At 42.5% G+C, this 22376-nt stretch overlaps 1 protein-coding gene across 2 annotated transcripts in view; it reads right to left on the bottom strand.

Annotated features, from left to right (window-relative positions):
* The window catches only part of LDAH (lipid droplet associated hydrolase), an 84386-nt gene extending 62488 nt beyond the window's left edge, over nucleotides 1-21898 (bottom strand). Inside the window, exons 1-3 of one of the 2 annotated variants that reach the window (XM_079970074.1) lie at nucleotides 21769-21898; nucleotides 19200-19349; nucleotides 9872-10006 (exon numbers count right to left, since the gene is read on the bottom strand). In XM_079970074.1, coding sequence (XP_079826200.1) covers nucleotides 9872-10006; nucleotides 19200-19341 — 277 coding nt within the window. In that variant the 5' untranslated portion in view covers nucleotides 19342-19349; nucleotides 21769-21898. Of the gene's footprint in view, nucleotides 1-9871; nucleotides 10007-19199; nucleotides 19490-21768 lie in introns of those variants that run through there. The other variant, XM_079970073.1, reaches the window with a different exon arrangement.
* Between the last annotated feature and the right edge of the window lie 478 nt (nucleotides 21899-22376).

Genomic DNA, 22376 nt, shown 5'->3' with positions numbered 1-22376 from the left:
GTCTTCTCTTCTCATGAGGTGGCCAAAGTATTGGAGCCTCAGCTTCAGAATCTGCCCTTCCAGTGAGCACTCAGGGCTGATTTCCTTCAGAATGGATAGGTTTGATCTTCTTGCAGTCCATGGGACTCTCAAGAGTCTTCTCCAGCAGAGCAGGGCAGGGTAGCCAAGATAGTAACCTGACATTACTTTAAGGTAGGTGTTTGAAATTTGCTAGGTGCATTTTGCTATCAGCCACTCGCAAACAAGTGAAGATGCCTGGGTGCAAGGATGGCAACTGACGCCTCCAACATCTGGAGGTGTATGCCTGCGGGATCCTTGGGTCTGGACTGTTTTCACACACTAGAAACATACCCTGTAGAATTCTGTCCGTTATATATATATATATACACACACTTGGTACCTCGTCGAGCGTCCAGGATCCGTTCCAGAGCCCCGGATGTTCGACGGAAGAGACGCTCAACAGAGCATCACTCTGCGCATGCATGTGAAGCGGTTTTGTGCTTCTGCGCATCCACGAAGCACGATGTAGTGCTTCTTTGCATGCGTGAAGCGGCAAACCTGTAAGTAACCCATTCTGGTACTTCTGGGTTTGCCGCGGACGTCTGCCGAAATGGACAATCGAGGGGGTGGACGTTCGGAGAGGTATGACTGTATATATTTAATTTTATTGAGTTTTTCATCGTACAGAAAAAGAAAGGAAAATACACCCTGCCGATATAAAAAACACACGAAAATAAACTACTATTTTATTTTAAATTCAATACTATCATTGCAATCCTTAAGTTTTAGATTTTGGTCTCTTTATAACATTCCTAATTAATGTTGTCCTTCTGTTCATTATATACTGATAAATCTTTATTACGGTCCAAAGACCTGTAACATAGAATAAAATACAGATTCATACAGACAACCCCTTCAGATTTACCCGGCCGATTTGCCAGTAGGGGTTTAATCAATAGATCCCTAGCTTGCTCATATTGTCCGTAATGAAGTAGGAGATGCCTCATACAATCGACATCCTGAAAGCATACACAGAGCCTATTCTGATTAAGAGATGCCTCTCAGTCTGCCATCTAGCACTTCTGATGGAAATACATTTACAGTGGTACCTCAGGTTAAGTACTTAATTCATTCCGGAGGTCCGTATTTAACCTGAAACTGTTCTTAACCTGAAGCACCACTTTAGTTAATGGGGCCTCCCGCTGCCGCCGCACTGCCGGAGCACGATTTCTGTTCTCACCCTGAAGCAAAGTTCTTAACCTGAAGCACTATTTCTGGGTTAGCAGAGTCTGTAACCTGAAGTGTATGTAACCTGAAGGTACCACTGTATTTTCTCTGGACAAAATAGGTGATATGTGAGGGCTTGTTTGTTTATTTTTTTCAAAAATATTTCAAACCGAGAATTTTCTATTCCACATTTATTGAGAAACAAGTCATACTCAGAGTTGCAATTGACTAAGACCTGAAGCGTATGTAACCTGAGGTACCACTGTAATCTGGCTTTGGTAAAAAGACGCCAATATGTTGGTACAGACAGGTCCGTTATAATTTATCTGCACAATCAAAATGAATTTCAGGAACCAAAAAAGCCGTATTGAAAAATACGACTTTTGAGACATCAAAAATGGCAACCCGGCATTCCGTTTTGGTGACTGTAACCCTGGTTTAAGGAGTCATTTGGCGCTCCTTAAATTATATATCTGAGTTTCTAACACTGCCTTAAGGGCTTGTTGTCCTAATGTGAACACATATATGTTACTTTAAAGCAGGAGTGGTGGGGGTGTTTAAAAAAACCAGGGGGGGGGACAATTTCTTTCCTATGGCTACATCCTGTCCACAGCAAGTTTCCTTAAGCCCCATGGACTTCAGTGGGATTAAAGCAGTTTAACCATATTAAAACTGGAGCCTTTGCAAAGTCCTCAACCTACTTCCTCTCTTGGTGGCAAGCCTATGGTAAACATTATGCTAATGTATACGTGCGATTTACAGACCTCAATGGCAGTTCTGCATGCCTGACATTGAAATAATTTTACCACGTCGATTACAATAAATAAATCTTAAACAGATGGACACGCAAACAAAAGCAGAAAAATATATGAAAAAATGCACAAATGAAGGCCTGTAGCATTTTGCAGGCTGTTTGCTTCCACACATTCTACTTGGGACAAAAATCTTTGCCCACTTCCTTAAAAATAGACATCTGGTAATGAAGTCCAACAAGAAAGTGAAATAATGATGCGTTATGAGTATTTGCACTTTGAAGTGTCCCTTTAACCTTCCGAAGGGAGGGGCAAACTGCCCAGCAAACGCTGAAGCATCAAGATGGACAAAAACGACTGTGCTGAGATAGTTCCTGAGACACACAAGGGAAAACAACCAGTTCCTCTACACACACATTGATGTGGGATACCTCAATGTTGACGAATATCTTACAAAATGCTCAAAGTGAATCATTGCTTCTTGCAGGCGGTTCTATAAACAGGAAGCTCACCCTCTGAACTGAAATAGCAGAAGTATTTTGCAGGGAAAATCTGTCCCCACCCCCCATATATTTGTGGCACACAGTATGTAAAAAAAGGTAGACCTTTTAAAAAAATAAAAATAAAATAAGATACACTAATTGCTAACGTATCAAGAATAGCACCGTCAGCATCGCAGAAATTTCAGGGAACAGAATTCTGGGCCAGATGAGCTTTTGGTCTGGCCCAGGACAGCTCTTTTTTATGTTCTCTCTTTTTTCTTTATTGCATTATAAGAGAACAAGAGAGGTATTCATGGTGAGTTCCGGCACCCCTTTTCCTAGAAAAATAGCACTGCCTAGGACCTTTACTAGTATTGAAGTCAAGCTATTCAATACTAGTATTGAAGTCAAGTAGTTGCCTGGGTCCTTCCCCACCCATTCGATTTCTGAAGATCAGACAACATTTGCCCACCTCTAGTCTGCAGGGACTTCACTTGTTCTCCAGGAATTCTCAAACACAGAGGCTCTGAGATGACTCCTTTAGCACCCTTGGATGCAGTTCATCAGGACCAGGAGATCTGAATTCATTCAAAGTAGCTAGGTGTTCCCTCACTGCCGCTTTTCCGATCCTGGGCTGTAACTCTCTCTCTGCATCATTTATTCTGTTATCACTGCTTTCCTTTTGGGTGAAGACAGAGGCAATTCCATCTTCTCTCTGTCACCCAAAAACATTTCTTTACCTTCTCCACAGAAGACCCACTTCTTCCTTCTTCCTCCTGTTTCGAACATAACCAGCCCCTTTTTATTAACATTTTTAACTTTTCATTTGAACTTTAGCCTGTCTGACCTTCTCCCCGAAAGTGTTGATTACTTGTTTATAGTCTTCATTTATGATTTTCTCCTTCCATTTCCTCTGCATGCCCCTTTTAAATCCCAGCTCATTTGAAAGCTCCTTATACAGCCATGCAGGTTTATTTCGATGCCTCCCACTTTTCTTCCTTAGTGGAATTGTTTGTGACTGTGCCTTCAATATTTCACCTTTAAGAAACTTCCACTCATGATGACCTCCCTTCTTTTTCAGTATTTTTAATCAGTAGTTCCTTAAGCTTTTTGAAATCCGTTTTTTCTAAATTCACCTGACTACACTCAGCTTTCCCTTTCCTCTGTGACACTTAAAAAACACACACCCCATAATACACTGGTTGTAATGGACAAAACTACAGGATATAAAAAAGAACTTGGTGTTTATAAGATTATAAAAAAGAAGCTGTTCAGAGGTAGTATCTGCACACTGAGTGAAGCAAACTAAACCTTAGGAAAACTTATGAGTCAAAGTGTCAATATTGGGCACCGAAAAGGAAAAAACAACATTTAAGATTTTGCTAATGTTTACTCAGCATGTATAGATTGTTTGTTTTTAAGCAGGATAACAGAATTTTGGCAAGTTCCTTTCTCCTCTGCCATCCTAAATAATGTAATACAAGCACACGTGTACACACACAGAACTTTAGTGATGTATATAAAAATACAACTAATATATCCTATAGCCCCATAACTAGCATTCTATGTGCAATAACACATGTTGCCGGTGAAGCTAGAAGATGCATTTGGGACAGAAACTGGTAACTGGCTGGAACGTGTTAGTGGCGGAAAATTATTATTATTTAATCAATCAATCAATCAACTTCAGAGTTTGAGGCTAAGTAAATACACATGCACTGCTAAAATTATTCCAAAGGGAATAATTAAAGAACTGGTTAAGGAAAGGGTGCTGAGAAGCTTTAAACCAACAGCCACTTAAAAAAATATCACATTCTGCCGCTGAATTTCTAGCAAATTACTATCCTGATTATTTGAAAAAAATGTTGAACAAAGAGGTTCCATTGCATCTTTAGATACATTTGAACACACCTTCGTTAGCTACAGCAGCGAAATTACACTTTGTAGGTTGGTTGTTCTCAATACAACAGGATACAATTATTCCTAAATTTCTTTTGTCCCCCTTCCCCAAAGCCCTTTACTGGTGGTCAAGTTCTGTGGTGTGCTGTGAACTGGAAGATTGTTCAGTTGTCCATGAGATCTCTTCTAACAGTCAGGCCACCAGCCATAAAAGCTGCTTATCAGTTTTCCTGAGCCCTTTTATGCGCTCAGTAGATGTTATAATCAAGTTTCTAGAGCCCAATAATGGAAAGCATTAGGAGGAATTGGAACATTTATCAATACATACAGTCTGTGTGATGCAAATAATCTCCCATGAAGAGGAAGAAGAAGAGGAGTTTGGATTTGATATCCCGCCTTTCACTCCCTTTAAGGAGTCTCAAAGCGGCTAACATTCTCCTTTCCCTTCCTCCCCCACAACAAACACTCTGTGAGGTGAGTGGGGCTGAGAGACTTCAGAGAAGTGTGACTGGCCCAAGGTCACCCAGCAGCTGCATGTGGAGGAGCGGGGATGCAAACCCGGATCCCCAGATTACGAGTCTACCACTCTTAACCACTACACCACACTGGCTCTCCCATGAGTTACTAAAATCTTGTACGCAAGAAAGCCACCATTAAAAACTGATCTCCAGCAGATTCTTATTCTTTGGCGATCACTCGTAGCCGAATAAGATTGTCTTCTATGAACACGCTCTTAACAGTGTGTCCATAGGTGACTGTGGAGGCCAATTCTGGATCCATACATCCTTCCACAGTGGGAACATAGATTTCTGGGCGGGAGTTGATCACTGTGAGGGTTTGCCAAGCATGCTTTCCTCTCAGCACATTTCTCCCTTTCGTCCTGAGTTCGAGCATCTTCAGAGCCCATGACACTTTCTCCAATTGGAGTGCTTGCAGGCCAGTGTTTCCCAGTTGCTGGTGCTTATACTACATAACCTATGATATGCAACCAACAAGAAAACTGAAAAACTACAACACAAGCTAGAAATTAGTTCAAATAGTTATTTTTCCCTTCTGCTGCTGCAACATAACAACAACAACAACAACAACATTAATATTATCCTGCCCATTTAGTTGGGTTGCTACGGACATATCAAGGCTCTCCAGGTTGCCAAATGCCTTGCTCCAAGGCAAAGGACCCCAGAAGACACGTGGTCATTCTGGAATTGGCAATGGGTGAGGTTCACTCCCATGACTGCCTGCTCTGCTGCCACTTTGCCAAAGTTGATGAACTACCGTACTCAGACAGCATAGAGGACAGCCCTTCAGTCAACCACTGCCTATTTTGCCAGAGTGTTATTGACTGCCATTTTCCCCTTTGCAGGTATTATGTGGGTGGGCGGAGGAAGGAAGCTTATAGAAAATGCTTGTGTGCACCCATTCTCGTGCTTTTAAAGTCACCAGTCGAGCAAAGAGTAGAAATATATAAGGCTACACTCAAGTTCTCCTCCTCTGAGAGCACCTCAAAGCTTTTGTCCCTGAACAATCCACCAGTTCTACCACCAAAAAAGGAAAGGTTATTTTAAGGCAATTATTTCCGCAGTGAGGTATTTTTTGAGGACTGACACAACTGATAAATACACACAAACCCACCTAAAAGTGAAAGTCAACACGAAAATTTTGCTTGAAGTCAGCGTATCATGCTTTGCTACACTGTGTGTGGGGTCATGGGCTTACCGGCAAACATTAATTCTCAAGATCTTCTAATAGTTTGAAGCCTAGGGGGTGTCTCTCCCCCCTACCGCCTCCCAGTGCCAAAGTGCTAATGTTTGCCTTAGAGCCTGACATTTGACCACAATGATTAGCAGCAATTTGACTAAAATATCATGAGGTATTGGGTTTCACTTGTCAGCCTTGAAGCCACAGGAGGAAGAGTTCAGGTGCAAAAAGCCAAGCGGTAAAGGGAAAAAAGCTAATGTCAAATATTAGCGCTTCGCTTCAGAAACTGGATCTCATAAGTGGTTTGAACAAGACACTAGTTCTGAAAGTTTCACAGATTCTAGCAACAACAGTAAGTTAATACCTGTATTAGGACCAACTGTCTAAGTAGTGAGCAAATTCAGTCAATCTCATGTTTAGATATTATTCTGAACATCTGAAGTCAGCTCTGCATGGGGAAGTTTTTAATGTTTGATGTCTTATTGTGTTTAAATTTGTTGGAAGCCACCCAGAGTGGCTGGGGTAACCCAGTCAGACAGGTGGCATATAAATAAATTACTACTACTACTACTACTACTACAGTACATATGAGGGTTTTTTCTAATGTTTTCCCCACCACTGCAGCTTTGCAGTACCTTTGACAGAAAACTGTCTAGGAAACAGCAATGATATATTCAAATTTTGTTTCAAAGCAATTTGATCAATACAGTGGTACCTCGGGTTAAGTACTTAATTCGTTCCGGAGGTCTGTTCTTAACCTGAAACTGTTCTTAACCTGAAGCACCATTTTAGCTAATGGGGCCTCCCGCTGCTGCCGCCGCTGTGCAATTTCTGTTCTCATCCTGAAGCGAAGTTCTTAACCCGAGGTACTATTTCTGGGTTAGCAGAGTCTGTAACCTGAAGTGTATGTAACTTGAAGTACCACTGTACTTCACTTTCTCGTAGAAGGTATCTACCAATTCAAACATTCAAGTTATACAGTGTAGCATTCATGTATGCTTTCAGACTGTAAGCTAGACTTCAGCAGGCAAGGACATTTCCAACCCAGAGTCAGAAATGTTGAAACTTTAGTAACTCGACAATATTGTTCTTTGAATGTTCTGTCTTCTCTGAATGTACCGTGTATAAGACACCCCCATGTATAAGACGACCCCTATTTTTTTGAATCCAAAATTGGGCTAGAACCCAAACCCGTGCCAATGCCCGAACCTGAACCCAGGCCACCCACGTCAGAGCCCAAACCCAAGCCCAGAACCCCTGTGCATTCACTAACTGTGTACAGTGGTACCTCTGGTCATGTAGTTTATTCATTCCGGAGGTCCGTTTTTAACCTGAAACTGTTCTTAACCTGAAGCACCACTTTAGCTAATGGAGCCTCCTGCTGCCACCACGCCGCCAGAGCACGATTTCTGTTCTCATCCTGAAGCAAAGTTCTTAACCCGAGGTACTATTTCTGGGTTAGCGGAGTCTGTAACCTGAAGCCTATGTAACCTGAAGCGTCTGTAACCCGAGGTACCACTGTATAAGACAACCTTCAATTTTTAATTATTTTTTTTTAGCAAAAAAATCTGTCTTACACACGGAAAAATACTATATACTGGCTGTAGATGATCATTGCATGTGTGTATCAATTGTAGCTGATCACTGTATTTATAAAAATCCCTCTCACGTTAAAGAGCCTACTACTTTCTCATGGGTCAGCGGCAAACACAAGTTGATTGAGCCCACAGCTAGGAAACTTTGTAGACAGCCATGCGAAAATGGATTTGCATGGTTATACCCGTTTTGGAAATCTACAGAACACACACAGATCTAGGAAGGAAAGAGAATTCTCCTACAAGCTGGCGTAGTTCCTGCTTGTGGGTTCTCATAATCTTGTTGCTTTTTACATTTCTGTCATTCCTTCAAGACGCAAAAAGGTATCTGCACTTCCAGATAAGTATTCCCCCGCCCCAAGCTGGTATACAGTGGTACCTCGGATTAAGTACTTAATTCGTTCCGGAGGTCCGTTCTTAACCTCAAACTGTTCTTAACCTGAAGCACCACTTTAGCTAATGGGGCCTCCTGCTGCCGCTGCACCGCCAGAACACGATTTCTGTTCTCATCCTGAAGCAAAGTTCTTAACCTGAGGTACTATTTCTGGGTTTGCAGAGTCTGTAACCTGAAGCGTATGTAACCTGAAGCGTATGTACCACTGTACCTCCTTTCCCCAGTTATTTCATGCACAACTGTGCATCTGCTTTTATATGAATCATTGGCAGCTGTCTGTCTCGAGAGACAATGGAGTGTTCCCTTGGGGGGGGGGGTGAAGCTTCTCGCCTTTGCTGATGTGGTCCAAAGGAAAGCAGAGCAATATGCTTGGCTGCAGGAGTTGCCAGAAGGATGTACAAGGCACCATCCAACCATCTTAGGGGCTCCACCCTGGATTTACTCTTTAGCCTTTTCTTCTCCCGAAGATATCCCAAAAGGTAGTGGAGGTTTAGGATCAGAGTTTCCCTTCTCTTGGATGGGCTACTTTTCCAGGTTAGCAAGCCCCATCTGCTCCTCACCTTCGTCTATCTACAGCTTGTGCAGAAACCGCCTTCTTGACTACTGGTCTATTCTGCTCAATCCACCAGACCCTGTCTTCTCATGCAGGGGAAGTCCCAAATTCACTGAGGGTTTGAGAGCCATCAGTTACCCTTGCCTGGTTTAGCCAGCCAGTCAAAGCTGTTTCCTGGGGTGTGTCTGTTGTCCTACACTACCAACTTCTAGAAGCCACAAGTGAGAGCGGAGTGCAGGGTGGGGACCAAAGCTGGACAAACTACTCCAGAAGGACCATAACCAGAGATACTACCCCTCCCGTAACACCTCATACACCCTTTCAATATGAACAGTGTCATCTTTACACCAGAAGGACAGGGAAAAAAGGGGAAATATGCAGTCATCAACAACCTACTAAGTATATAATAAAAACCTGCTACAGTCAAACCTTGACTGTCGAACGTAATCCATTCCGGAAGCCCGTTCAGTTTCCGAGATGTTCGACAACTGAGGCATGGCTTAAGATTGGTTGCAAGAGCCTCCTGCACTCAAGTGGAAGCCGTGTCGGATGTTCGGCTTCCGGAAAACGTTTGAAAACCGGAGCATTTACTTCTGGGTTTTCAGCGTTCGGGAACCGAAACGTTCCAAAACAGAGGCGTTCGAGAGCCAAGGTTTGACTGTACTATCAACCTATGGACAATTCAACACTTTTGTCCCAACATTGATTTTCTTTTTTAAAAAAAATCACGCCCCAGAGTTCTCCAAGGTGAGCCAACTGCATAATACTTTAATGTTGCTTATAAGATATTTATTCTCATTTTGATACCTTCTCACCTAGGAATATATAGTCTACGTCCTTATATTCTCTAAGATGGATAGTCTTGAACATATAAATAGGAACTGTGATAAGATTTACAGTACAGTGGTACCTCGGGTTAAGTACTTAATTTGTTCCGGAGGTCCGTTCTTAACCTGACTCTGTTCTTAACCTGAAGCACCACTTTAGCTAATGGGGCCTCCTGCTGCTGCTGCGCCGCCAGAGCACAATTTCTATTCTCATCCTGAAGCAAAGTTCTTAACCTGAGGTACTATTTCTGGGTTAGCGGAGTCTGTAACCTGAAGCGTATGTAACCCAAGGTACTACTGTATGCTTCAACTCTCACAGAGCATAGTAAAAAAAAAAAAAAAAGATAGCTATCGTTTTGCACACACAAAGCGGTCACGGATGTCAATGGAGCAAGTACTCGCATTGCAAGATGGCAGCATGTTAGCAAGTCAATTCCACAGTACCTTCTATCATTTTCATGCCTTGGGGGAGTTTACAGTGTCCAGCTTGCCCTACGACCCAGACCGGATACTGTTGATTCAGGCAAGAGTACAATTTTTTCAAGAATGCCCGGTAGTAGCCTGGTAAACCTGGATTACCTGGAGGAAAAGCAGAGAGGAAGGTCTATTAAAACTAAAGGTCATAAACTGAAACGCAATGGTCGAAAGACTGCAAAAGCCACATCATTGCTAATGAACCATTTGGACTTGAAGCCAACTCATGCATCGTCACCACATGCTTTTCACAATGCTGACCCCTTTGTACTTAATACTGTGGTACCTCGGTTTAAGAACATTCCGGTTTAAGAATGATTTGGATTACAAACTCTGCAAAACCAGAAATAATGTCCCAGTTTGAGAACTTTACCTCAGGCTAAGAACGGAATCTGAATGGTGGAAGGGCATGGGCGGCGGGAGGCCTCATTAGGGAAAGCGCGCCTCAGTTTAAGAACGGATTCGGTTTAAGAACAGACTTCCGGAACGGATTAAGTTCGTAAACCGAGATACCACTGTATAGTGGTACCTCAGGTTAAGAACTTAATTCGTTCCAGAGGTCCGTTCTTAACCTGAAACTGTTCTTAACCTGAAGCACCACTCTAGCCTCCCGCTGCTGCTGCGCCGCCACTGCACGATTTCTGTTCTCATCCTGAAGCAATAGTACCCGAGGTACTATTTCTGGGTTAGCAGAATCTGTAACCTGAAGCGTATGTAACCCGAGGTACCACTGTACTTGAATTCAACTACTGAAGCAAGAAGCACCTCAATTGTATGCTACCATTCACAGAGGGTAAGATTTTTCACTTTAAAGTTAAGCGACCCAATATAGATCATAGAGATTGTGATGTTACATCGTCAGTCAGATTTAGATCATAGAATTGTGGAGCTGGAAGAAACCCTGAGGATCATCTAATCCAAACCCCTGCAATGCAGGAATGTACAGATATCCCATATAGCAGGCATGTCCAACTTCCAAGAGACTGCGATCTACTCCCACTAAAAATAAACTGGCAGTGATCTAACCATTGGATTGGCCAGAGCTTTTTGGGGGGAGGATGAGTCAAAGTTGTTGGGCATGCCTGCCATACAGGGATCAAACCTGCAATCTTGGTATCATCAGCACCATGCTCTAACCAACTGAGGCTGTTTTTAACCATTTGTCTACGTGATGAGTCTACTGAAAGCATTTACGCTGAAGAATATGCCTCCTAGATGAGAAAAAAATGAAGTAATTACTCAAAAACAATATATCCAACAAATAAAATTCTGGGCTTAACTACAGGGACATGTAACACAAAAATCTCCCTCCCCTTTTTTAAAAAAAGAATGGCTTCCATTCATTTTTTCTGATATTCAAGCATGTGATATTCTGGTTCATTTAGACAAGTTCAACTAGCCTTAATTAGCCTTTTCTTTAAAAACACACACACACACACGCGTGTTTCCAAAGACTTCTATTTAGCCAAACATACTTGGACTGAATAAAGATCTTGCAGGTTGTTCTACCAATATGCAACAAACCCTGTGGATTTGTGTAATATTGAGGCAATTTCTCTTCCAGTGACAGGGAAAATCAATGTGCCCAAGAGTGAAACACACTTAAAAAAAAATGTATCAAAAGTGCATCATTGCTGTCCCTGGGTTTACTGCAAACTGGTGTGTTCTCCTAAAAAAATAATAATAATTCATGCATCTTCTGAAGATGATTATTATTTCAATCGTATTCCTAGCACCAGAGAAAATATAAAGGTTTACATTGCCAAAGCTTTCCACATCGTTTCACTCTTTACCATTAATTCTATAGGGCAGTATATTGAATAATTTCTCACTTCCACCATCAGTTAAACAGTGAAAGGAAGAAGTGTTTGCATAATCCTTGTTAAGTAGTATTTAGATAATCCTGATAAGCTTTGTGTTCAATGATGCATGCAATTTATGGCACCTGTGAGGTTTTTTTTTTAAGGGTGTGTGTGGGTGAAATACTGTTATCCTGGGGCAAATAATCACCGCCTGAGATGTTCTTTGAATTTTGGATTATCTTTTTTACTTCTTGCTTTGGAAAACACGTTTCTAGTGTGACTAGTTCTATATAAACATCACTTTGATATTGGAATTGTCAACTGGTGGCAATATCGGCTTTTTCAACTTGAATAAATCTTCAGAAAGTTGTTGAAATTCAAATGAAATTTCTTGTCCAGTTCTGATAAAATTTCTTTTAGAAAGGAAACAGCTAAGGCCATATAAAAACAGGCACAATTGGACAGCATCTGCTTAGTCAAATATATGTATTTTTGTGTGTGTTTGTGTATACAGTGATACCTCGGGTTAAGTACTTAATTCGTTCCGGAGGTCCGTTCTTAACCTGACTCTGTTCTTAACCTGAAGCACCACTTTAGCTAATGGGGCCTCCTGCTGCTGCCACGCCGCCAGAGCACAATTTCTGTTCTCATCCTGAAGCAAAGTTCTTAACCTGAAGCACTATTTCTGGGTTAGCTGAGTCTGTAACCTGAAGCGTATGTAACCTGAAGCGTATGTAACCTGAAGCGTATGTAACCCAAGGTACCACTGTACACATACACATACACACACACACACACACACACACACACAATGTTCCCATCATCACCACTCATCTGTAGTGCCACTGTTTAGCCATCCCTGCTGGGGAATCATAAATTGGTAAAGTTGGAAGGGACCATGAGGGTCATCAAGTCCAACCCCGGGACTCGAACTCACAACCCTGAGATTAAGAGTCTCAGGCTCTACTGACTGAGCTATTCCTTAGAATTGCTACTGACCCTGAAAACCACTCCAAACAGACAATGCCAGCAGAGACCAAAAATAATGCTGCCAGAAAACTGAACGAGCCCATAATATATTTCTTATTGAATTACCAGACTGTTTATTGAGGTTGGACCAAGGTTTTCCAGCGTTTCTGCCATGTATCTACAGCCAATATGTGAGCAAATCATCTTCAGAATTTGGCAGTGTGATATGCAAGCTAATCCCAAGCAAAGAAACTTCATTCTACAGTAGTTTGATCATCTGCGTAGGGATTTTTTTGGAAAGGGATCAAAGTAATGCAATCTTATTTGTCCTGTTCTACAGGACTAAAATCTAAGTCCACAGTTAAGGGCGCTGTGTGCAGAAGAAACTCTCAAATGTTTTGTTTCCTGTTAATATCCAACAAAAGAGTTTTCTTGCAATGGGCTAATTGCATCATCTCTCATTTAAGAAAAGACTTTTAAAAGGTAAAGGTACCCCTGCCCGTTCGGGCCAGTCTTGACAGACTCTAGGGTTGTGCGCTCATCTCACTCTAGAGGCCGGGAGCCAGCGCTTTCCGCAGACACTTCTGGATCACGTGACCAGCGTGACAAGCTGCATCTGGCGAGCCAGCGCAGCACACGGAACGCCGTTTACCTTCCCGCTGGTAAGCGGTCCCTATTTATCTACTTGCACCCAGAGGTGCTTTCGAACTGCTAGGTTGGCAGGCACTGGGACCGAACGACGGGAGTGCACCCCGCTGCGGGGATTCGAACCGCTGACCATGCGATCAGCAAGTCCTAGGCGCTGAGGTTTTACCTTTCACTTTTAGTCACTAACAAATTATTTAATAATTTGTTTAATAAATTATTTTAGTCACTAACAAAAAAGCGCCTTTGACTTTTAGTCACTAACAAATTATGCCATTCACAGAGTCGTACATTGTTCAAAGGGGCTGAAATACTGTACACCACAATCACAGCACTTCTGATAATAGAATAGCACCAACATTATCCTTATATTTCAGATACAGGATGAGAGAACAGTGAGTTGTCCTAAGACCACCTAGCGAGTTCACAGCAGAGGCAAGGTTCAGCCCTGGCAGTTCCTTGTTCAATTTCTTCACCACCATTCCACCTCGAAGTGTTTTTTTTTTTTTTTTTTTTTTACTTTACATGGAACCTCTCTCTCTTTTTTTTAATAAATTTTTATTAAGAGGTTTTTTTTTTTAATACAATAGAAAGAAGAAAAACAGCATATGCAAATAACAAATAGAAAAGAAGAACAAACATAATATTTGGCATCGTGTAATAACCAACTTTTCTTCATTTTTCGACTTCCTCACATCTCCCGCTCCTGCATTCCATATTAATAAAACTTTAGCCAGCAATTTGTCACCTTGTTTCCAATCTTATTATACACATTTTCAATAGTTTGTCCCTAACTTTGAATATTTTATCTAAATCTTAAATACCTAGTTTTAACATAATATTTATTCAAAATTTATTATTCTCATAGAATTCACTCATTCTCATAATCTTTTCAACTAACTTTATGGTGCCCTGTTGTTTTCGAATCTCTCATCCTTCTTAACATTCATATAGTTTACAGTGTCTTTGTAAATAGTCCTTAAATTTCTTCCAATCCTCCTCCACTGCTTCTTCTCCCAGGTCTCGGATTCTGCCAGTCATTTCTGCCAGCTCCATGTAGTCCATCAGTTGCATCTGCCATTCTTCCAGCGTGGGCAAATCTTGGGTTTTCCAATGTTTGGCGACAAGTATCCTTGCTGCTGTTGTTGCATACATAAAAAATGTTCGATCATTCTTTAACACTCTCTGGCCAACAATGCCCAAAAGGAAGGCCTCTGGTTTCTTAGGAAAGGTATACTTAAATACCTTTTTCAACTCATTATATATCATTTCCCAGAAGACCTTAACCCTAGGGCAAGTCCACCAGAGGTGAAAGAACGTTCCTTCAGTTTCCTTACATTTCCAACACTTATTGTCTGACAGGTGATATATTTTTGCTAGCTTGACTGGGGTCATGTACCACCTGTATATCATTTTCATAATGTTTTCTTTCAAGGCATTACATGCCGTAAACTTCATACCGGTGGTCCATAACTTTTCCCAGTCAGCAAACATGATGTTATAGCCAATGTCCTGTGCCCACTTTATCATAGCTGATTTAACCGTTTCATCCTGTGTATTCCACCTCAGCAACAAGTTATACATTCTTGAAAGTACCTTACTCTTAGGTTCTAACAGTTCTGTTTCCAATTTCGATTTTTCCACCTGGAATCCTAACTTTTTATCCAGTTTAAAAGCCTCTTTAATCTGGGCATAATGTAACCAATCTCACACTTTATCTTTTAGTTTCTCCATACTCTGCAATCTCCAATTGTCTCCATCTCTTTCTAATATTTCCCAGTACTTCGGCCATTTGACCTCCATATTGGGTCTTTTCACAGCTTTAGCTTCCATAGGTGAAAGCCACCTTGGGGTCTTGTTTTCTAATAAGTCTTTATATTTTGTCCAGACATTAAACACTGCTTTCCTTACAATATGGTTCTTAAAATTCTTGTGAATCTTAACCTTGTCATACCCCACCTCGAAGTTTTTAGTTCAATGGAAGGATATGCTCACTATGCCAGTTTTGAGAACATGGTTCTTCACTAGGTTAAATCAAGGCAGAACAGAAGCAGATCCCTTGACAGGCAGCAGTGATCAGTAGTGATTTGCCACTTGGTGCCATAGGACAAGCTTCTTCCCTACTGCAAAGGGCAAGATGAGGTGCCTAGCGATGACTTAACGGGAAGAGGGAATGGGGAAGAGGGACCCGAAACAACATTTTTGTAAAATGAATCTAAAGCAAGAATGAACACTTTTTGGAATGCCAGTCTCCTATGGGTTTAACGTGAAACAGACTAGATTTCCCAGGATTCTGGCACAAGAGGCATTGTGATCTAAACCACTGAGCCTCTTGGTCTTGCTGATTGAAAGGTCAGCAGTTTGAATCCCCGCAATGGGGTGAGCTCCCGTTGCTCTGTCTCCAGCTCCTGCCAACCTAGCAGTTTGAAAGCACACCAGTGCAAGTAGATAAATAGGTACTGCGGCAGCAGGAAGGTAAATAGTGTTTCCGTGCGCTCTGGTTTCCATCATGGTGTTCCGTTGCACCAGAAGCGGTTTAGTCATGCTGGCCACATGACCTGGAAAGCTGTCTGTGGACAAACGCCGGCCCCCTCGGCACCTTTGACTGGACTTAACCGTCCAGGGATCCTTTACCTTTTCTTTTACTGAAAATCCAAATAACGGTTGTCAGGAGCTATTGTGCTAAAACCAGCAGGGCAAAGTCCCGCTTTTTAAAAGTGACTCTAAAACACACCTACAACACTTTTGAGAGCAGAGCACTAGATTTTCAAAACAGAATACTTTGTTTCATGCCCATGCTGGAATGCTACCCACTAGCTCAAAGGACCATTGTCTTAGCCTAAATTCCCACCTTCCTGTGTGCCAATCAAATGTGGAAGAACACTGAAATGGCAACACTTCCAATTTGGGTACATAAAGATTTCTGGAAGAGAGCGGCAAGGTTCAAAGGACCGTATAATGAGTAATAAACTACAACAAAAATCACAGTTTGTTCAAGAACATATGCTGCAATTTACTATATCTCAAAATTAACCATAGATATATATTTTTTAATTCCGAGAACAGGCTCATCAAAACAATATAGAAAACACATCCATGCTTATCTTTAAAACAGCACCATCTTCTGGTACTTCTGTTTCCGTGCTACAGTCAGAAAGTACAATTGTTTTGTTTTCATAATTACGTTGTTTTTGGTTGGTAATAAATGCTGCTCGCAAAGCCTGAATGGCAAGACTTGTGAAACGTAAACACACCAAATTCTAGCATTAAGAAAGCTTCTGCTGCAATTTTTTTAAAAAACAAAAGAAAACAGCAGCTGTTGGACCTTTTCCTCCCTACTGAAACTCCAGGGCCTTCTCACTGAAACAGTAACAACAACAACAACAACAACAACAACAACAACAACAACAACAACAACAACAACAGTCGTACCTTGGAAGTAGAATGGAATCTGTTCCGGAAGTCCGTTCAACTGCCAAAACCAAAGCGCGGCTTCTGATTGGCTGCAGAAAGCTCCTGCAGCCAATCGGAAGCCCCATCGGACGTTTGGCTTCCAAAAATAGTTCACAAACTGGAAGAGTCACTTCTGGGTTTGTGGCATTAGGGAGCCAAAACTTTGGGGAACTAAGCTGTTTGACTTCCAAGGTACAACTGTATCTGAATAGAAAGAGAACAAGTCTTTGCTGGCTCTCAAAAGCAAGTCTAGATTTCGGGTAGCCATTTGGGTGCCTTCCAGATGTTGCTAGACATAGGCACTGTGGCTGGCTTCGTCTGAATCTGACTGCACTCTCCCTGAAGGAATAATAGAATTGTAGAGTTGGAAGGGACCCTGCGGGTTATCTAGTTCAACCTACTGAATGCAGGAATATGCAGCTGTCCCATATGGGAATCGAACCTGCAACCTTGAAGAGCAGGTTCACAATTTGGAGGTTCTTTTGGGTCCAGCTCTGCCCCTGGAAGCAGGTGACAGGTTTGACTGCAAGGAAAGCCTTGCCACGGTAGCTCACGTGTTGGTTATTTCAGGACTGGATGATTGCAATGCACTCTGTGTGGGGCTCCCCTCATGCTCGATCTGGAAGCTGCTGTTAGTGCAGAATGCTGCAGCACAATTGCTGACAGGAGTGAGGCCTTTGCCACATATAACAGGTGCACTCAGAGATCTGCATTAGCTGCCAATTTACTACGGTGTTACTATTAGTATAAAGTAAAGGTAAAGGGACCCTGACCATTAGGTCCAGTCGTGGCCGACTCTGGGGTTGCGGCGCTCATCTCACTTTACTGGCTGAGGGAGCCGGCGTACAGCTTCCGGGTCATGTGGCCAGCATGACTGAGCCGCTTCTGGCGAACCAGAGCAGCGCACGGAAGTGCCGTTTACCTTCCCGCTGGAGCAGTACCTATTTATCTACTTGTACTTTGATGTGCTTTTGAACTGCGAGGTTGGCAGGAGCAGGGACTGAGCAACAGGAGCTCACCCTGTCGCGGGGATTCAAACCGCCGACCTTCTGATTGGCAAGTCCCAGGCTCTGTGGTTTAACCCACAGCTCCACCCGCGTCCCTTACTATTAGTATATAAGGTCCTTAAAAAAGCCATTTACTACAAGTTCGCTTTACTCCACATGCTTTTCGGCTGGCGGAATTGGCATGGCTACAGGTGCCATATAATACCTGCTCCACATTTGCAAGAACTTGATTGTTTAGTGTAGCAGCACTTTGAACTTTGGAACTGCCTGCCTATTGAGATTAAGCAGGCGTCTCGACCATACGCTTTTGGGCACCTGCCAAAAACCTTATTTAGGCAAGCCTACTCAGATGCTTAAGAAGCTGAGGTAATTATAATCTGTTTTCGCATTTTAACCTTTGTATGTTTTGAAGTACTGTTGTCAATTTGTATTGATTTAAAAAATACTACTTCTTTTTTGCTAAACCACTTTGAAGTTTCTTACATAGAATCACAGAACTGTAGATTTGGAAGGGACCCCGAGGGTCATGTAGTGTAAACTCTTGTGGCGCAGGAATCAAGCGGTGTTTATCAGTGTTGTGAAATAAATCAATTGGGTTAAGAAGTAGAGTTTACCAGCAAAGCCTTATGTAACCTGCAACTGTCATTTAAAGACACAAGACCTTATTACAGGAAACATAAGCATTAAAGAAACAGAAACAAATTGAAGCATAGTGTTTATGATATCGTTTATAATAAAACAAATGAATAAGATCTTGTTACTTTTATTTAAATATAAAAGTATCTCTGACTGTATCAGTATCAAACGTTATTTCGGTCGCAGACCAGCATAAGATAAAACATACAGATAAACTGAACACATAAGACTTAAAACAGGTAAGGGATAAAAACTACTAATTAAAAGCTGATTATACTATACATAACTTAAAAAGATAAAAACATGGACAAATGGTTAAAAGTGAGTATAAGGGAGCCCTGTTTAGGGAAGTTTTTAATGTTTGATGTTTTATCGTGTTTTTAATATTCTGTTGGGAGCTGCCCAGAGTGTCTGAGGAAACCTAGCCAGATGGGCAGGATATAAATAATAAATTATTATTATTATTATTATTAGGAACGTAAAGGAGCACAGGTCTTGCATTTTGTGCCTTCAGTTTAGGCCTAGTTTGTGGTGCAAGTCATCCTTCGACAAACAGATCTCTGACTGGTTTTGTGCCACATCTACAATACCACAAGCTTATCAATTAAGCTTTCTATTAAGGTTTTTCAATTAAGCTATCAATGAACGTCATTCCTTCCTCCCTTTTTAACTTGCTCAACACAACCATACTCAAGTCTTCCTCCATCCAAGTCATGGCTTGGTTTAGTTTTTGGAATCCAGGAAGCACGCACAAAAAACAACAACCCCAAGTGTCAGAAAACTTACCTGGAATAACCAGAAGCAAGGCTTTGGGAGCACTTTTACGTTTCCAGAGATCTTTCCAAGGGCCACACTTAATGACGTGCGTAGCCATTCCATAAACATAGGTGAACTCTTCGTGCAGCGGAACTTCAGGTTCTGATTTCATGCTTGCGGCTGAAAACAACAAGAAAATGCCTTTAAAATGTATCTAGCTAGACAATAAGATGTCCTCCAACATGGGCTTTCTTGTAAGCAAAGGAAGAAGCGACTTGTAGCTCCTGTGTGGCCAGGCAACAACCACGGCAAGAGTTTGAACAAACGTTCATATATTTGAGAAGTTCAGAGCAGCTGCCAGATGTTCCCTCCCATGCAATTGCTGCAATTAGTGCAGAATGCTGCAGCACAGTTGCTAACAGGAGTGAGGCAATTGCTATACACATAGGGTTTTTTTGCTTCAAGAGTATTACAAGAGACCATGTTGTTCTTTTCTGTGAACCACCCTGAGACCTATCTCTTCCATCTCTGCAATCACTGAGAAATTACAGGGTGCCCAGATGCAACAGTGGAAACAATAACAAATCTTGGCAAGACAGAGGCATTGTGGGTGAGCAGCTCCCTTGTCTGAGAAACGGGTTAGTTTTCTACCCTGGATGGGATTGCACTCTCCCTGAAGGAGCAGGTTCAAAGGGATATTGAAGTCAGTGGCCTAGGAACAGGGGAACGTGGGCTGTCTAGAGTCCAAAGGATCAGGTGGAAAGGGTTTGAGGGCTACTTTTGGTGCCTGGGATTCCTCATTCCTGTTTTAAAGGAATAGATTTTCCTTGTGAAGTACTAAGAATGTTAATACCTCAATGCACCAAGCCAGATTCTGAAAGCCAGAAGTCCCCAACAATTTAGAAGCATTTCAAGCATTCAGAAGAATAGTCATACTTCGGGTTAAAGACGCTTCAGGTTGAGCGTTTTCAGGTTGTGCCCCGCGGTGACCTGGAAGTACTGGAAAGGGTTACTTCCAGGTTTCGCTGCTCGCGCATGCGCACACGCTCAAAATGACGTCACGTGCATGCACAGAAGCGGCGAATCGCGACCCGCGCACAGGCAGATTGTGTTCTGCTCAGGTTGCGAACAGGGCTCCGGAAGGGATCCCGTTCGCAACCAGAGGTACCACTGTACAAATATTTTATTCGTGAGAAGCAGAAAACCACGATCTCCAGAAACACTAGCGGACCGCACTTGTAATATATAAGTATCTCCACTCTTGTCGTTCAGCCCAGACATTGAGATCCAGCGCCGAGGGCCTTCTGGTGGTTCCCTCCCTGAGAGAAGTGAAATTACAGGGAACCAGGCAGAGGGCCTTCTCAGTAGCAGTGCCCACCCTGTGGAACGCCCTCCCGTCAGATGTCGAGGTAATAAACAATTACATGACTTTCTGTGCTGCATGGAGAATAGAGCAAGCTTGTTTTCTCCTGCTCCAGAGAGTGGGATTCAGATCAATGGCTTCAAGTTACAAGAAAGGAGATTCCAACTGAACAGCAGGAAGAACCTCAGGAGGTGGCAGCCATCTATCACAGATGCTTTAGTAGATTTCTGTTCTCATCCTGAAGCAAAGTTCTTAACCTGAAGCACGATTTCTGGGTTAGCAGAGTCTGTAGCCTGAAACGTATGTAACCTGAAGTGTATGTAACCCGAGGTACCACTGCATTTTGCTGGAAGCTGACCAGAGTGGCTGGGGAAACCCAGCCAGATTGACAGGGTATTATTATTATTATTATTCTCAAAGCTACCAACATGAGTTTGTGGCGGAAATGACTGGCAGAATCCAAGACCAAGGTGAAGAGTTGGTGGAAGAAGATTGGAAGAAATTTAAAGATTATCTACAGAAATATTGTAAAATTAAGGAATGTTAGAAGGTTGTTGGAATGAAGTAATGTGGTTTTAGCAGAAATGATATAAAGGATTAGGTTAAAATTGATTTACTAATTGGTGAAAGACGAGAATTACAGTATATTAAGATAAATTATTAGGATAAAAACAAAGATGGAAAGGATTTGCTGAAACATCTAACTGAACTAGAATACAAAAAAGGGAGGTGTGAGGAGGTCAAGAAAATAAGTAAAGGAAAGAAAGGTATGTAAAGGTCTGATCTGTTGTTTTTTTAACTGTTTGTGTGTATTTTTTATGTTTTTGTTATTTTTCTTTTTTATTGTTCCTTTTTGTAACTTTCAAAATTTGAATGAATATTATAATTATGTATATGTGTGTGTGTGTGTATATATATATATATATATATATATATATATATATATATAAAGCTACCAGCATGAGTTTGACCCAACTGTGGGAGGCAGTGGAAGACAGGAGTGCCTGGCGTGCTCTGGTCCATGGGGTCACGAAGAGTCGGACACGACTAAACAACAACAACAACATTATTATTATTATTATTATTATTATTATTATTATTATTATTATTATTGCTTTTATTCTTGCTTTCCCCCACTGCGCAACGGAGAGAGAGAGAAAGCAAAGCGGCCAAGGGTCGGGGAGGAAACATTCAGCAGCCGAAGCGAGCCCAGCGGCCAGGAAACCAAACACGTACCTTGCCCGGATCAGTCCCTCCGGGCGCTGTCCGTGGCTGACAGAACCAGACAGGGCAGCTGCTGAGCAGGCCGGGCGGAAGCAGCGAAGCGGCCGGCCCAACTCCCCTACGGCGGTCGGAAGGAAGCTGCTCGTCGGCTCTTCCGCCAGGCTCGGAGAAAAGTGATAGGCGGGCGGCGGAGCCAATGCCGAGCCCATACGTCACGGACATCCCGCCCTCGCCGAGGTAAGCGGAACGCGACCGAGCTGGCTGCGCGTCGCTAGCGCTTCTTGGAGCCTTTGGGCACCGGTAGGTTTTGTCTCCCCTATGTTAGGGAGATCTGGGTTAGCTGGGCAGTTTCGCTATTCGCTTAAGCCCCTGTTTCCCGCGCTTGGGTCTCCAGCGGCCGTCGGACTACAACTCCCATCATCCCTAGGTAGCGGGACCAGCGGTCAGGGATGATGGGAGTTGTAGTCCGACGGCCGCTGGCGACCCAAGCGTGGGAAACACTGGCTTAAAACTGCTTAGAGGCGGAGGGTGGGAGGGAATCCCATTGAGAGGTTATTAATTAAGATGGCAAAGGTGTAGAATGGGGTCCCGCTTCCCAGTCCCTGCTGTGTTGAGGACTA

This window comes from Podarcis cretensis (assembly GCF_951804945.1).
Source record: "Podarcis cretensis genome assembly, chromosome: 3".
NCBI lineage: Eukaryota > Metazoa > Chordata > Lepidosauria > Squamata > Lacertidae > Podarcis > Podarcis cretensis.
Note: the sequence above shows the minus strand (reverse complement) of the source record. Positions and strands in the feature narration are given on the sequence as shown.